General features: G+C 49.6%; 1 protein-coding gene across 3 annotated transcripts in view; it reads left to right on the top strand.

The window, feature by feature from the left end:
* The window catches only part of LOC140390192 (major histocompatibility complex class I-related gene protein-like), a 123,600-nt gene that overhangs the window by 105,134 nt on the left and 3,484 nt on the right, over nt 1–14,982 (top strand). For all 3 annotated transcript variants that reach the window (XM_072475142.1, XM_072475140.1, XM_072475141.1), the window contains exons 2-6: nt 5,939–6,199; nt 7,735–8,007; nt 10,962–11,234; nt 14,355–14,480; nt 14,699–14,734. In XM_072475142.1, the coding sequence (XP_072331243.1) occupies nt 5,971–6,199; nt 7,735–8,007; nt 10,962–11,234; nt 14,355–14,480; nt 14,699–14,734 (937 nt within the window). In that variant the 5' untranslated portion in view covers nt 5,939–5,970. The remainder of the gene's footprint in view (nt 1–5,938; nt 6,200–7,734; nt 8,008–10,961; nt 11,235–14,354; nt 14,481–14,698; nt 14,735–14,982) is intronic.

The following is a 14,982-nucleotide window of genomic DNA, read 5'->3' as shown; positions in this document are numbered from 1 at the left end:
TTACAGGGGCGCTGTGTTGTGTTGTGTTGGGGTCTATTTACAGGGGCTCTGTGTTGTGTTGGGGTTTATTTTCAGGGGCTCTGTGTTGTGTTGGGGGTTATTTACAAGGGCTCTGTGTTGTGTTGTGTTGGGGTTTATTTACAGGGGCTCTGTGTTGTGTTGGTGTTTATTTACATGGGCTCTGTGTTGTGTTGGTGTTTATTTACAGGGGCTCTGTGTTGTGTTGGGGTTTATTTACAGGGGCTCTGTGTTGTGTTGGGGTTTATTTACAGGGGCTCTGTATTGTGTTGGGGTTTATTTACAGGGGCGCTGTGTTGTGTTGGGGTTTATTTACGGGGCTTGTGTTGGGTTGGGGTTTATTTACAGGGGCTCTGTGTTGTGTTGTGTTGGGGTTTATTTACAGGGGCTCTGTGTTGTGTTGGGGTTTATTTACAGGGGCGCTGTGTTGTGTTGGGGTTTATTTACAGGGGCTCTGTGTTGAGTTGGGGTTTATTTTCGGGGTTCTGTGTTGTGTTGGCGTTTATTTACAGGGGCCCTGTGTTGTGTTGGGGTTTATTTACAGGGGCTCTGTGTTGTGTTGGCGTTTATTTTCGGGGTTCTGTGTTGTGTTGGGGTTTATTTACAGGGGCTCTGTGTGTTGGGTATATTTACAGGGGCTCTGTGTTGTGTTGGGGTTTATTTACAGGGGCTCTGTGTTGTGTTGGCGTTTATTTACAGGGGCTCTGTGTTGTGTTGTCGTTTATTTACAGGGGCTCTGTGTTGTGTTGGCGTTTATTTACAGGGGCTCTGTGTTGTGTTGTGTTGGGGTTTATTTACAGGGGCTCTGTGTTGTGTTGGGGTTTATTTACAGGGGCTCTGTGTTGTGTTGGGGTTTATTTACAGGGGCTCTGTGTTGTGTTGGGGTTTATTTACAGGGGCTCTGTGCTGTGTTGTGTTGGGATTTATTTACAGGGGCTCTGTGTTGTGTTGGGGTTTATTTACAGGGGCTCTGTGTTGTGTTGGGGTTTATTTACAGGGGCTCTGTGTTGTGTTGGGTTTATTTACAGGGGCTCTGTGTTGTGTTGGGGTTTATTTACAGGGGCTCTGTGTTGTGTTGGGGTTTATTTACAGGGGCTCTGTGTTGTGTTGGGGTTTATTTACAGGGGCTCTGTGTTGTGTTGGGGTTTATTTACAGGGGCTCTGTGTTGTGTTGGGGTTTATTTACAGGGGCTCTGTGTTGTGTTGGGGTTTATTTACAGGGGCTCTGTTGTGTTGGGGTTTATTTACAGGAGCTCTGTGTTGTGTTGGGGTTTAATTACAGGAGCTCTGTGTTGTGTTGAGTTGGGGTTTATTTACAGGGGCTCTCTGTTGTGTTGGTGTTTATTTACAGGGGCTCTCTGTTGTGTTGGTGTTTATTTACAGGGGCGTTGTGTTGTGTTGGGGTTTATTTACAGGGGCGCTGTGTTGTGTTGGGGTTTATTTACAGGGGCTCTGTTGTGTTGGGGTTTATTTACAGGAGCTCTGTGTTGTGTTGGGGTTTAATTACAGGAGCTCTGTGTTGTGTTGAGTTGGGGTTTATTTACAGGGGCTCTCTGTTGTGTTGGTGTTTATTTACAGGGGCTCTCTGTTGTGTTGGTGTTTATTTACAGGGGCGTTGTGTTGTGTTGGGGTTTATTTACAGGAGCTCTGTGTTGTGTTGAGTTGGGGTTTATTTACAGGGGCTCTCTGTTGTGTTGGTGTTTATTTACAGGGGCTCTCTGTTGTGTTGGTGTTTATTTACAGGGGCGTTGTGTTGTGTTGGGGTTTATTTACAGGGGCGTTGTGTTGGGGTTTATTTACAGGCGCTCTGTATTGTGTTGGGGTTTATTTACAGGGGCTCTGTGTTGTGTTGGGGTTTATTTACAGGAGCTCTGTGTTGTGTTGGGGTTTAATTACAGGAGCTCTGTGTTGTGTTGAGTTGGGGTTTATATACAGGGGCTCTCTGTTGTGTTGGTGTTTATTTACAGGGGCGTTGTGTTGTGTTGGGGGTTATTTACAGGGGCTCTGTGTTGTGTTGGGGTTTATTTACAGGCGCTCTGTATTGTGTTGGGGTTTATTTACAGGAGCTCTGTGTTGTGTTGGGGTTTAATTACAGGAGCTCTGTGTTGTGTTGAGTTGGGGTTTATTTACAGGGGCTCTCTGTTGTGTTGGTGTTTATTTACAGGGGCGTTGTGTTGTGTTGGGGGTTATTTACAGGGGCTCTGTGTTGTGTTGGGGTTTATTTACAGAGGCTCTGTGTTGTGTTGGGGTTTATTTACAGGGGCGCTGTGTTGTGTTGGGGTTTATTTACAGGGTCCGTGTTGTGTTGGGGTTTATTTACAGGGGCGCTGTGTTGTGTTGTGTTGGGGTCTATTTACAGGGGCTCTGTGTTGCGTTGGGGGTTATTTACAAGGGCTCTGTGTTGTGTTGTGTTGGGGTTTATTTACAGGGGCTCTGTGTTTTGTTGCGGTTTATTTACAGGGGCTCTGTGTTGTGTTGGGTTTATTTACATGGGCTCTGTGTTGTGTTGGGGTTTATGTACAGGGGCTCTGTGTTGTGTTGGGGTTTATTTACAGGGGCTCTGTGTTGTTTTGGGTTTATTTACAGGAGCTCTGTGTTGTGTTGGGGTTTATTTACAGGGGCTCTGTGTTGTGTTGGGGTTTATTTACAGGGGCTCTGTGTTGTGTTGGGGTTTATTTACAGGGGCTCTGTGTTGTGTTGGGGTTTATTTACAGGGGCTCTGTGTTGTGTTGGGGTTTATTTACAGGGGCTCTGTGTTGTGTTGGGGTTTATTTACAGGGGCTCTGTGTTGTGTTGGGGTTTATTTACAGGGGCTCTGTGTTGTGTTGGGGTTTATTTACAAGGGCTCTGTGCTGTGTTGTGTTGGGATTTATTTACAGGGGCTCTGTGTTGTGTTGGGGTTTATTTACAGGGGCTCTGTGTTGTGTTGGGGTTTATTTACAGGGGCTCTGTGTTGTGTTGGGTTTATTTACAGGGGCTCTGTGTTGTGTTGGGGTTTATTTACAGGGGCTCTGTGTTGTGTTGGGTTTATTTACAGGGGCTCTGTGTTGTGTTGGGGTTTATTTACAGGGGCTCTGTGTTGTGTTGGGGTTTATTTACAGGGGCTCTGTGTTGTGTTGGGTTTATTTACAGGGGCTCTGTGTTGTGTTGGGGTTTATTTACAGGGGCTCTGTGTTGTGTTGGGGTTTATTTACAGGGGCTCTGATGTGTTGGGGTTTATTTACAGGGGCTCTGTTGTGTTGGGGTTTATTTACAGGAGCTCTGTGTTGTGTTGGGGTTTATTTACAGGAGCTCTGTGTTGTGTTGGGGTTTAATTACAGGAGCTCTGTGTTGTGTTGAGTTGGGGTTTATTTACAGGGGCTCTCTGTTGTGTTGGTGTTTATTTACAGGGTCCCTGTGTGGTGTTGGGGTTTATTTACAGGGGTGTTGTGTTGTGTTGAGGTTTATTTACAGGGGCTCTGTGTTGTGTTGGGGTTTATTTACAGAGGCTCTGTGTTGTGTTGGGGTTTATTTACAGGGGCGCTGTGTTGTGTTTGGGTTTATTTACAGGGTCCCTGTGTTGTGTTGGGGTTTATTTACAGGGGCGCTGTGTTGTGTTGGGGTTTATTTACAGGGGCGCTGTGTTGTGTTGGGGTTTATTTACAGGGTCCTTGTTTTGTGTTGGGGTTTATTTACAGGGGCGCTGTGTTGTGTTGTGTTGGGGTCTATTTACAGGGGCTCTGTGTTGTGTTGGGGGTTATTTACAAGGGCTCTGTGTTGTGTTGTGTTGGGGTTTATTTACAGGGGCTATGTGTTGTGTTGGGGTTTATTTACAGGGGCTCTGTGTTGTGTTGGGTTTATTTACATGGGCTCTGTGTTGTGTTGGTGTTTATTTACAGGGGCTCTGTTGTGTTGGGGTTTATTTACAGGGGCTCTGTGTTGTGTTGGGGTTTATTTACAGGGGCTCTGTGTTGTGTTGGGTTTATTTACAGGAGCTCTGTGTTGTGTTGGGGTTTATTTACAGGGGCTCTGTGTTGTGTTGGGGTTTATTTACAGGGGCTCTGTATTGTGTTGGGGTTTATTTACAGGGGCGCTGTGTTGTGTTGGGGTTTATTTACAGGGGCTCTGTTGTGTTGGGGTTTATTTACAGGGGCTCTGTTGTGTTGGGGTTTATTTACAGGGGCTCTGTGTTGTGTTGTGTTGGGGTTTATTTACAGGAGCTCAGTGTTGTGTTGTGATTTATTTTTGGGGTTCTGTGTTGTGTTGGGGTTTATTTACAGGGGCTCTGTGTTGTGTTGGGGTTTATTTACAGGGGCTCTGTGTTGTGTTGGTGTTTATTTACAGGGGCTCTCTGTTGTGTTGGTGTTTATTTACAGGGGCTCTGTGTTGTGTTGGGGTTTATTTACAGGGGCGTTGTGGTGTGTTGGGGTTTATTTACAGTGGCTCTGTGTTGTGTTGTGTTGGGCTTTATTTACAGGGGCTCTGTGTTGTGTTGGGGTTTATTTACCGGGGCTCTGTGTTGTGTTGGGGTTTATTTACAGGGGCTCGGTGTTGTGTTGTGTTGGGGTTTATTTACAGGGGCTCTGTGTTGTGTTGGGCTTTATTTACAGGGGCTCTGTGTTGTGTTGGGCTTTATTTACAGGGGCTCTGTGTTGTGTTGGGGTTTATTCACGGGGGCTCTGTGTTGTGTTGTTTTTTTTTTACCGGGGCTCTGTGTTGTGTTGGGGTTTATTTACAGGGGCTCTGTGTTGTGTTGGGGTTTATTCACGGGGGCTCTGTGTTGTGTTGTGTTGGGGTTTATTTACAGGGGCTCTGTGTTGTGTTGGGGTTTATTTACAGTGGCTCTGTGTTGTGTTTGGGTTTATTTACAGGGGCTCTGTGTTGTGTTGGGGTTTATTTACAGTGGCTCTGTGTTGTGTTGGGGTTTATTTACAGGAGCTCTGTGTTGTGTTGGGGTTTATTTACATTGGCTCTGTGTTGTGTTGGGTTTATTTACAGGGGCTCTGTGTTGTGTTGGGGTTTATTTACAGGGGCTCTGTGTTGTGTTGGGTTTATTTACAGGGGCTCTGTGTTCTGTTTGGGTTTATTTACAGGGGCTCTGTGTTGTGTTGGGGTTTATTTACAGGGGCTCTGTGTTGTGTTGGGGTTTATTCACGGGGGCTCGGTGTTGTGTTGTGTTGGGGTTTATTTACAGGGGCTCTGTGTTGTGTTGGGCTTTATTTACAGGGGCTCTGTGTTGTGTTGGGCTTTATTTACAGGGGCTCGGTGTTGTGTTGTTTTTTTTTTACCGGGGCTCTGTGTTGTGTTGGGGTTCATTTACCGGGGCTCTGTGTTGTGTTGGGGTTTATTCACGGGGGCTCTGTGTTGTGTTGTGTTGGGGTTTATTTACAGGGGCTGTGTGTTGTGTTGGGGTTTATTTACAGTGGCTCTGTGTTGTGTTGGGGTTTATTTACAGGAGCTCTGTGTTGTGTTGGGGTTTATTTACATTGGCTCTGTGTTGTGTTGGGTTTATTTACAGGGGCTCTGTGTTGTTTTGGGGTTTATTTACAGGGGCTCTGTGTTGTGTTGGGTTTATTTACAGGGGCTCTGTGTTCTGTTTGGGTTTATTTACAGGGGCTCTGTGTTGTGTTGGGGTTTATTTACAGGGGCTCTGTGTTGTGTTGGGGTTTATTTAAGGGGCTCTGTGTTGTGTTGGGTTTATTTACAGGGGCTCTGTGTTGTGCTGTGTTGGGTTTATTTACAGGGGCTCTGTGTTGTGTTGGGTTTATTTACAGGAGCTCTGTTGTGTTGGGGTTTATAACGTGGAATTTTGTCTGCTCTGCATTTTCTTACTTTCTATAGATTTGGTGTCCTGGGTCCATGATCTGCTCTCTGTTTGTCTCGCACTCTGTGGGGTCCATATTTTGGGATTTTGTTTTCATGTTATTTCTCTGTGTTTCAGTCTCTCACTCTCTCCGGTATTTCTACACTGCAATGTCACCAATTCCTGGTCTGCCAGAAATTGTAGCTGTTGGTTACGTGGACGACATCCCGATTGATTACTATGACAGTGACCTTCGGAAACTGATCCCTCGGCAGCAATGGATTCAAGAATGTCAGAGCCTTGAGTACTGGGACGAACAGACACAGATCCTGAGGAGTTCAGAGCACGTTGGACAGACCAATATTCAGACAGCCTTAAATCGCACCAACCAGAGTGGTGGTGAGTTTTCACCCTCCCCATCTTCCACCCCAATACGGTTAAACGCGCTCGCTCAGGGACGTTATTCCCTTTTGGGAAGATCGTGCTCCAGGTCTTGTTTCCTCAATTTCTCCTCCTCAGATTCTTCAGTCCACCAGCTGCATTTTCCTGGGCGGCATGCCATCGCTGGCAGCGGGATTCTCCATTCCCGCCACCTGCCAATTGGATTTCCCATTGTGGCCACCCCATACCGTCGGTAAACCCGTGGGTGTGGTCAGGCTGCCAGCACAACGGAGAATACTGCTGCCGGAAAATCCCGCTGAACATGTTCATTCCAACTCTATTTTCTGTCCGTTACCCAGCCCTCAATCCCAGCGATCCTAATTTTGTGTAATAACATTGTCTCTGGCTCCTTTTCGTCTCAGAAGGTCCTGAGTCTCTGAAACTCTCTCCTCAAACGGTAGTGGAAGCAGTCAGAGTCTTTGAATGTTTTTAAGGCAGAGCTGGATAGATTCCTGATAACCTTTCACCCCCTGGGTTATCAGGAGAACGCAGGAGAATTGCAGTTGAGGTTCTAGTCAGATTCACAATGAGGGGCGGAATGGTGGCAAAGTGATTAGCATTGCTGCATCACAGCACCAGGGGCCCAGTTCGATTTGGCCTTGGTGACTGTCTATGTGGAGTTGCACATTCTCCCTGTGTCTACGTGGGTTTCCTCCGGGTTCTCCGGTTCCCTTCCACAGTCCAAAGATTTGCAGGTTAGGTGGATTGGCCATGATCAATTGTCCCTCAGCGTCCAAAGGTTAGTTGGGGTTGCGGGGAGTGGACCTCAGTAAGGTGTCTCTCAGGGGGTTGGTGCACACTCGATGGGCCAAATGGCCTCCTTCTATGATTCCACTGAATGGCGGAAAAGGCCCAAAGGGCTGAGTGGCCTACTTCCTTCCGTATGTACCTTATCAAAACCATTTTGAAAATTCAGGTACACCACATCCACTGGTTCCCCTTTGTTCAATACACCTTCAAAAATCTGATAATCTTTATTAGTGTCACAAGCAGGCTTATATTAACACTGCAATGAAGTTACTGTGAAAATCCCCTAGTCTCCACACTCCGCCACCTGTTTGGGTACACTGAGGGAGAATTCAGAATGTCCAATTCACCTAACAAGCACGTCTTTCGGGACCTGTGGGAGGAAACCGGAGTACCCGGAGGAAATCCATGCAGACGGATTTCACAAGCATGATTTTCCTTACATAAATATAGTTATGTTGTTTAATCATATTATAATTCTCCAAGTTTCCTATGACCCGAACAATAGATTTCAGTGTTTTGTCTCTTATTGATGTTAGGCTATGGTTTCCTAGTTTCTCCCTTACTTCTTTTTTAAACAGCAGGGATATGTTTGCTACATTCCAATCGCTGGGAATGGTTTGAGATTGAAGGATTTTTGGAAGGTCACATCCTCTCCCTTCCGCCCTTTCTGCTGATTGACAGGAAAGTGTGGGTGGGCTCTCTGTGGGACTGGCTCTAATTGTCTGTGTGTGTTTGCTTGACAGGGATCCACACGGTCCAGGTAATGCACGGCTGTGAGCTCAGGGATGACGGGCTGACCAGCGGATTTCACCAGGAAGGTTGGGATGGACAGGATTACATCAGCTTCGACAAGGATCACATGGTGTGGGTCACCCCGGTAGCCTGGGGACTGATCACCAAGAACAAATGGGATGAGAACAAGGCCAGGAATCAGCAGAGGAAGGCTTACCTGGAGGGAACATGCATTGAGTGGCTGAAAAAATACCTGGAGCAGGGAAAGCAACATCTGGAATCCAGTGAGTGAGGAGGGGACCGAGGTGGGGGTGGGGACCGAATGGAGAGGGAACTGAGCTGGGGAGGGAACTGAGGGATGGAGGACTAAAAGTGTGGGGGGGGGGGGGAATAAGAGCGTGGGAGACTGAGTGAGGGGGAAGATTGAGAGTGAGGGGAGAGGATTAAGGGTGCATGAGGAGTGAGACTGGGGACCGAGAGAGGACTTAGAATGAGGGGGGAGGATTGAGAACACGAGGAGGATTGTGAGTGAGGGAGGGGGCTGAGAGTGAGGGAGGGGGCTGAGAGTGAGGGAGGGGGCTGAGAGTGAGGGAGGGGGCTGAGAGTGAGGGAGGGGGCTGAGATTGAGGGAGGGGGCTGAGAGTGAGGGAGGGGGCTGAGAGTGAGGGAGGGGGCTGAGAGTGAGGGAGGGGGCTGAGAGTGAGGGAGGGGGCTGAGAGTGAGGGAGGGGGCTGAGAGTGAGGGCGCGAGGACAGAGGGAGAAAGGACTTTGGAGTGAGGGGGTAGAATTGAGAGTGCAAGGGTATTGAGGGTGCGGGGAGATTGAGGGTACGGGGGGGGGCGGGGGCTAGGGGCAGCACGGTGGCGCAGTGGGTTAGCCCTGCAGCCTCATGGCGCCGAGGTCCATGGTTTGATCCCAGCTCTGGGTCACTGTCCGTGTGGAGTTTGCACATTCTCCCCGTGTTTACGTGGGTTTTGCCCCCACAACCCAAAGATGTGCAGAGTAGGCCATGCTGAATTGCCCTTAATTGGAAAAAATGAATTGGGTACTGTAAAAAAAAAATTTATATAAAGAGTGTGCGGGGGGGGGGGGGGGGGGGGATTGAGAGTGAGGGTGGAGACTTAGAGTGAGGAGGGGCAGGTGGGGGAGGGGACAGAGAGTGAGGAGAGGCAGGTGGGGGAGGGGACAGAGTGAGGAGGGGTAGGTGGGGGAGATGGGGAGGGGACAGTGAGGGAGGGGGACAGAGAATGAGGGAGGGAACTGAGAATGAGGGAAGAGTGAGAGTCCGTAACCTAATCACCGGTCCAAAGGGGTTTGTATCATCGCTGGGGTCAAGGATTTAATCCCCAGTTTAAAGGTGTACCATTCCCTGGGATCAGGGGCATGATTCTCCGCTCCCACGCCGGTTTGGAGAATCGCCTGGGTCGCCAAATTTTCCCGCCACGCCGGTCCGATGCCCTCCCACGATTCACGGAAGCGGCCAGATCGGCACAATCGTGTTTTGCACGGCGCGGTCCAGTGAATCGCCCGAGACAGCCAAAACAGCAATTCACCGGTACCCCCGCGATTCTCCGGCCTGGATGGGCCGTGCGGCCTGCCCAAAACGGCGGGTTCCCCCCCCGGCGCCGTCCACACCTGGTCGCTGCCGGCGGGAACAGCGCGGGAACGCTGGGGGGGGTGGCCTGCGGGGGGGGTTCCTGCACCGGGGGTGCCTCAAATGGGGTCTGGACCGCGATCGGTACCCACCGATCGTCGGGCCAGCCTCTCTGAGGGAGGATCTCCTTTCTTCCGCAGCCCCGCAAGATCCGTCAGACATCTTCTTGCGGGGCGGACTCCGAGAGGACGGCAACCGCGCATGCGCGGGTTGGCGCCGGCCAGCCCTGGCCTGGCGCGCGTAAATGACGCGCCGCCGCTCCTAGCCCATTATCGGGCCCTGAATCGGTCGGGATAGGGGCCGTTTCGCGCCGTCGAGGTTCACGACGGCGCGAACACTCTGCCTCCATTTCGGAGAATCCCGCCCCAGATATTTAATTCCCTGTTTGAAGGGATTTATACCATTCCCTGAACTCTGGGGTCAAATCTCCAGTACCATTCCCTGAGGTCAGGGTTCCAATTTTCAGTTTAAACTGGTTTCTATCATTCCCTGGGGTTGGGGGTCTACTCCCCAGTTGAAGGGGGTGTGTACCGTTCCCTGGGGTCGAGGTCTAATCCCCAGTTTAAACAAATATATACCATTCTGGGGCCAGGGGACTAATCCCCAGTTTAAAGATGTTTGTACAATTCTGTGGGGTCAGGGGCCTAATCCCCAGTTTAAAGGGGTTTGTACCATCCCTGGGAACAGGGGTCGAATCTCCAGTTTAAAGGGGTTTGTCCAATTCCGTGGGGACAGGGGTCCAATCCCCAGTTTAAAGGGGTTTGTCCAATTCCGTGGGTTCAGGGGTCTAATCCCCAGTTTAAAGGGGTTTGTACAATTCCGTGGGTTCAGGGGTCTAATCCCCAGTTTAAAGGGGTTTGTCCAATTCCGTGGGGCCTGGGGTCTAATCGCCAGTTTAAAGGGGTTTGTACAATTCCGTGGGTTCAGGGGTCTAATCCCCAGTTTAAAGGGGTTTGTCCAATTCCGTGGGGCCTGGGGTCTAATCCCCAGTTTAAAGGGGTTTGTCCAATTCCGTGGGGTCTGGGGTCTAATCGCCAGTTTAAAGGGGTTTGTCCAATTCCGTGGGGCCTGGGGTCTAATCCCCAGTTTAAAGGGGTTTGTCCAATTCCGTGGGGCCTGGGGTCTAATCCCCAGTTTAAAGGGGTTTGTCCAATTCCGTGGGGCCTGGGGTCTAATCGCCAGTTTAAAGGGGTTTGTCGAATTCCGTGGGTTCAGGGGTCTAATCCCCAGTTTAAAGGGGTTTGTCCAATTCCGTGGGGTCTGGGGTCTAATCGCCAGTTTAAAGGGGTTTGTCCAATTCCGTGGGGCCTGGGGTCTAATCGCCAGTTTAAAGGGGTTTGTCGAATTCCGTGGGGCCTGGGGTCTAATCGCCAGTTTAAAGGGGTTTGTACAATTCCGTGGGGTCTGGGGTCTAATCCCCAGTTTAAAGGGGTTTGTACAATTCTGTGGGTTCTGGGGTCTAATCCACAATTTAAAGGGGTTTGTACAATTCCGTGGGGTCTGGGGTCTAATCCCCAGTTTAAAAGGGTTTGCACCATTCCCTGTCTCTCACTGACTGGACCTGATCTGTTTTGCTCTCTCAGTTTCTCCTCAAGTGTTTCTTTTTGTGGACAAGGTGTCAGACACTAACCTAGCCCAAATCACCTGTCTAGTCACGGGGTTTTATCCTCGTGATATCGAAGTCATTCTGCTGAGAAATGGTGAAGACTTCATGGACGCATATTCCACTGGCATCCTACCCAACCACGATGGGACCTATCAGCTCCGGAGATGGGCTCAGATCAACCCTGAGGATGGAGCCACTTATTCCTGTCAGTATGAACAGAGTGAAAAAGAAGTGGAGACCAGAGACTGGGGTAAGAGGAACAGTGACTGTGGGGGGGAACAGTGTCTGTGTCCAGTCATGATCTTGTTAAATGGGGGGACAGACTCAATGGCCTCTTCCTCTTCCTATTGTCTCAGCCCCCTGCTGATTTGGGTTCATTGATTTATTGAGGAAATGGCTTGGTAGGCCACAGGACATTTAAGATCTGGGGTGGGATTCTCCGACCCCCCGCCGGGTCGGAGAATCGCCGGGGACTGGCGTGAATCCCGCAACCCTGGAATGTCTGTCCCGCCTGGGATCTGGGATTCATGTCGCATTACATTCATCCCCCACCATCTGGCCTGCGAAATCCTACCAACTGTCCTGGCTTGACACAATTCACACCTCTTTAATCTGAGGTTACCCCATCTCTGGATCTGTAAAGATTTAATCACCTGCTAATGGTCGCATTCCAAGCATTGTCTGGCAGCTTTGAATTTGTCTATATATTTGTTTCTGGAACAGACCTCTGCATTCACCTGAGGAAGGAGCAATGCTCCGCTGTTGATTAAATAGTCCACCATTTTGTCCACTTAATTGTCTAGAACTAGCTCCAACACTAATTTCTGCCTTGCTGACAGTTTTCCTGTATAAATTTCAGGAATTTCTCCTCTCTCTCTCTCTCTCTCTTCCCCCCCCCCCCCACCCCCCTCCCCACAGCCTTACTCTTCACAAGATCCTAGTTTCCCTTCAGTCTCCCTCCCTCTATTTGCTCATCAATCGTTTAACATATGAACTAGGAGCAGGAGTAGACATCTCAGCCCTTGAAGCCTGCTTCGCCATTCAATAAGACCATGGCTGATCTCATCTCAGCCTTATCTCCACCTTCATCCGGCTACTAATTAAAAAAACAATTTGTCTGACTCCTGGTGGCGACATGTACATGGAAATCTCTAGTTTTTGGACTTTTATGCCCAGTTTCAGGGGTAGTTTGTAAATGGGCTGGTGTGGGAAATTATAAGGAAGACGTGAAATGTCGAAGACTCAGAAGAAGGGTGCTAGAAAGAAGGGGGTGAGTGAATGTCTGCCGTCGAGCAAGTTGGTGAGTGCTCGACGGCAGACATTCGTCGAAGAAAGATGGCAGTGACTGGATCGACAGCTGGGGCGGCTCCCTTCATGTGGAGACTCTGACCGAGGTGATGTCGGTAGAGTTCGAGAGGCCGTTTGCGAAGCATACGGAGGTGCTTCGAAGGAAGATGATGACGGCAATGAAGGCGTGAATGGAGGAGCCGATTGCGCCAGTAAAGTGGCAGTGATGAAGACATCGGCGGTCGACATGCGGGAATAAGGAGAGAAGCTGAAGGGGGTGGAGGAGGCTCTGTCGCAACATAGCGACCAGTTCACCTCGATGGGCGAGGAACTGTGGAAGGTGGCGGAGGCCATCAAAGGGCTCAGAGCTAAGGTGGAGGAACTGGAGAATAGGTCAAGGAGGCAAAATCTGAGAATGGTGGGCCTGCCTGAGGGGGTGGAGGGCCTGGGGCCGACCTAGTACTTTGCAAAGATGTTTGCGGAGTTGATTGGGGGGGCAGGAGGCGGGGGGGGGGGGAAGAATCCTCTCGCTACATCGGTCGCTCAGGCCGAAGACTAAAGCGATGAGCCACCCAGCGTGGTTATAGTTTCCTTTCACCAGTTCAACATGAAGGAAAAGGTTTGGAGCTGGGTGAAGTGGAGACGAGAGGTGAAATGGGAAGGCGTTGGTATATTAATATACCAAGAACTGACAGCGGAGCTGGCAAGAAGGTGGGCGGCCTTTGGACGGATGAAGGCGGGAGTGGGGTGAGATTTGGAGTGGTCTACCCCGCAAAGTTGAGAGGGATGCACAACTCAAGAGATTCTTATTTTGAGATGGTGGAGTCATCTCGTTCGTTGAGGCTGAAGGACTGGGACTGAGATGAGAGTTGGGTTTGGTTGGTGGAGATGGGGATAGTGTTTTTCTTGTGGAGGATTTTCTATTTGATTGGGGTTTTGGTTCTCTGTTTCTTGAATAGGGAGGTATTGTTTACATTTGTTCACATGTGGTTTGGGTTTTGTTTTCCTTTCTTTTATGAGTACATGTTTGTATTGTTCTTTGATCTAAGGGAGGTGGGAGTTTGTTGGGGTACGTGGGCCCGGGCTAATGAGGAGGGGGTTGAGAGGAGGGGGGGGACGCTGGCAGGGGTCACCGCACTAGCGGACCAAATGTTGGCTAGTGAACGGGCGTGTGGGTGGAGCCTGGCTGAGCAGGTTTCAATGAACCTGGGGTGAGGATGGTGATAGAGGGAATCAAAACTGGGTGAGGCATTTGCAAGAGGAAGTTGATGGGGGGAACACTGCAATGAAGTTACCTGACCTAGGTGCCACTCCATCCCCGGACTCATCCTTGGACACAAAGGGACAATTAAGCAGGGACAATTAAGCACAGCCAATCTACCCAACCTGCACATCTTTCAACTGTCGGAGGAAACCGGAGCACCCAGAGGAAACTCACGCGGACAACGGGAGAAAGTGCAAACTCCACACAGTGACCCAAGGCCTGAATTGAACCTGATCTCTGGCGCTGTGAAGCAAGAAGAAGTCTTACAGCACCAGGTTAAAGCCTAACAGGTTTATTTGGAATCACAGGCTTTCGGAGCGTAGCTCCTTCATCAGTTGAGTGGTGCTGTGAAGCAGCAGTGTTAATCACTGTGCCACCATGCCATCCATAGAGGATTGGTTAGCGAACAAGAAACAGAGAGTAGGGCTGAATGGAAGTAAATGTGAATGTGGAGTTGAGGCCACCGTCAGAGGCTCCATCGTCTTACTGAATGGGGGAGCAGGCTCAAGGGGTTGAGTGGCCTCCTCCTAATTCTTGGGTTGGATTCTCCAGTTCCCCAGCCATGTGTTTCTCAGCAGTGCGCCGGACAGTGGTGGCGGGATTCTCTAGTCCTGCCGCATGTCAATGGGATTTTTAAATGAAGCCACCGCACTGTGCCGGGAAACCCACGGGGGGGGGGTCTAGCCCTATATGTTTGTATTCTCTGGCCAAACTGCCCGTCACATCACAGACTCTATTACACAGACACAGCTTCATTACAATAGTTTCTGAATGAGCAGTCTGTGGTTATTCATTGATTTTCTTCTCATTTCCCCACAGATGGGATGTTCAGAGTTATTCCAGGATCTAGACGGGGAATAAATTCCAGATTGGATGTTGGAATTGTTGTGGCTGTCGTTGCTCTGATTACTGTTGTCATTGGTGCCATTGTGTGGAAGAGAACAGGTAGGAAACAAGGGCAGCGTCTCTCACTCTCGGGTATGAGGAGCTTTAAATATCACAGCAATTTAGAAACTTTACTTGGTTGTGGGGAGGGTTGGGGGCTATGGTGGTTGTGGGGAGGGTTGGGGGCTATGGTGGTGAATGGTAACGGTGGAGGGGGCTGAACAGGATGAGGGAGGTGTTTGTAACTGAATGTCTGTTTGTGTTTCTGTCCCTTGTAGGAGTAGAAAGAAAATCTGCTTACAGACCAGCAAATTGTAAGTGTACAAGCAAGACAAACCTGAGGCTGTGTCTGTCGTCTCTGTCAATGAACGTCTGTCTCTGTTGGTTTGTGTCTGTCTGTCCCTGTTGGTGTCTGTCTGCATGTATCTAACTGTCCCTGTCAGTGTGTGTCTGTCTGTCCCTGTCAATGTGGGTCTGCCTCTGTTGGTATGTATCTGTCTGTCTCTGTCGGTGTCTGTTTGCCTTTCTCTGTTTGCATGTGTCTGTCTGTCTCTGTGTATCT

The sequence above is a fragment of the Scyliorhinus torazame genome, chromosome 14 (genome assembly GCF_047496885.1).
Source record: "Scyliorhinus torazame isolate Kashiwa2021f chromosome 14, sScyTor2.1, whole genome shotgun sequence".
NCBI classification, from domain to species: domain Eukaryota; kingdom Metazoa; phylum Chordata; class Chondrichthyes; order Carcharhiniformes; family Scyliorhinidae; genus Scyliorhinus; species Scyliorhinus torazame.
The sequence above is the reverse complement of the archived record's forward strand: the minus strand, read 5'-3'. Positions and strand labels throughout refer to the sequence as shown.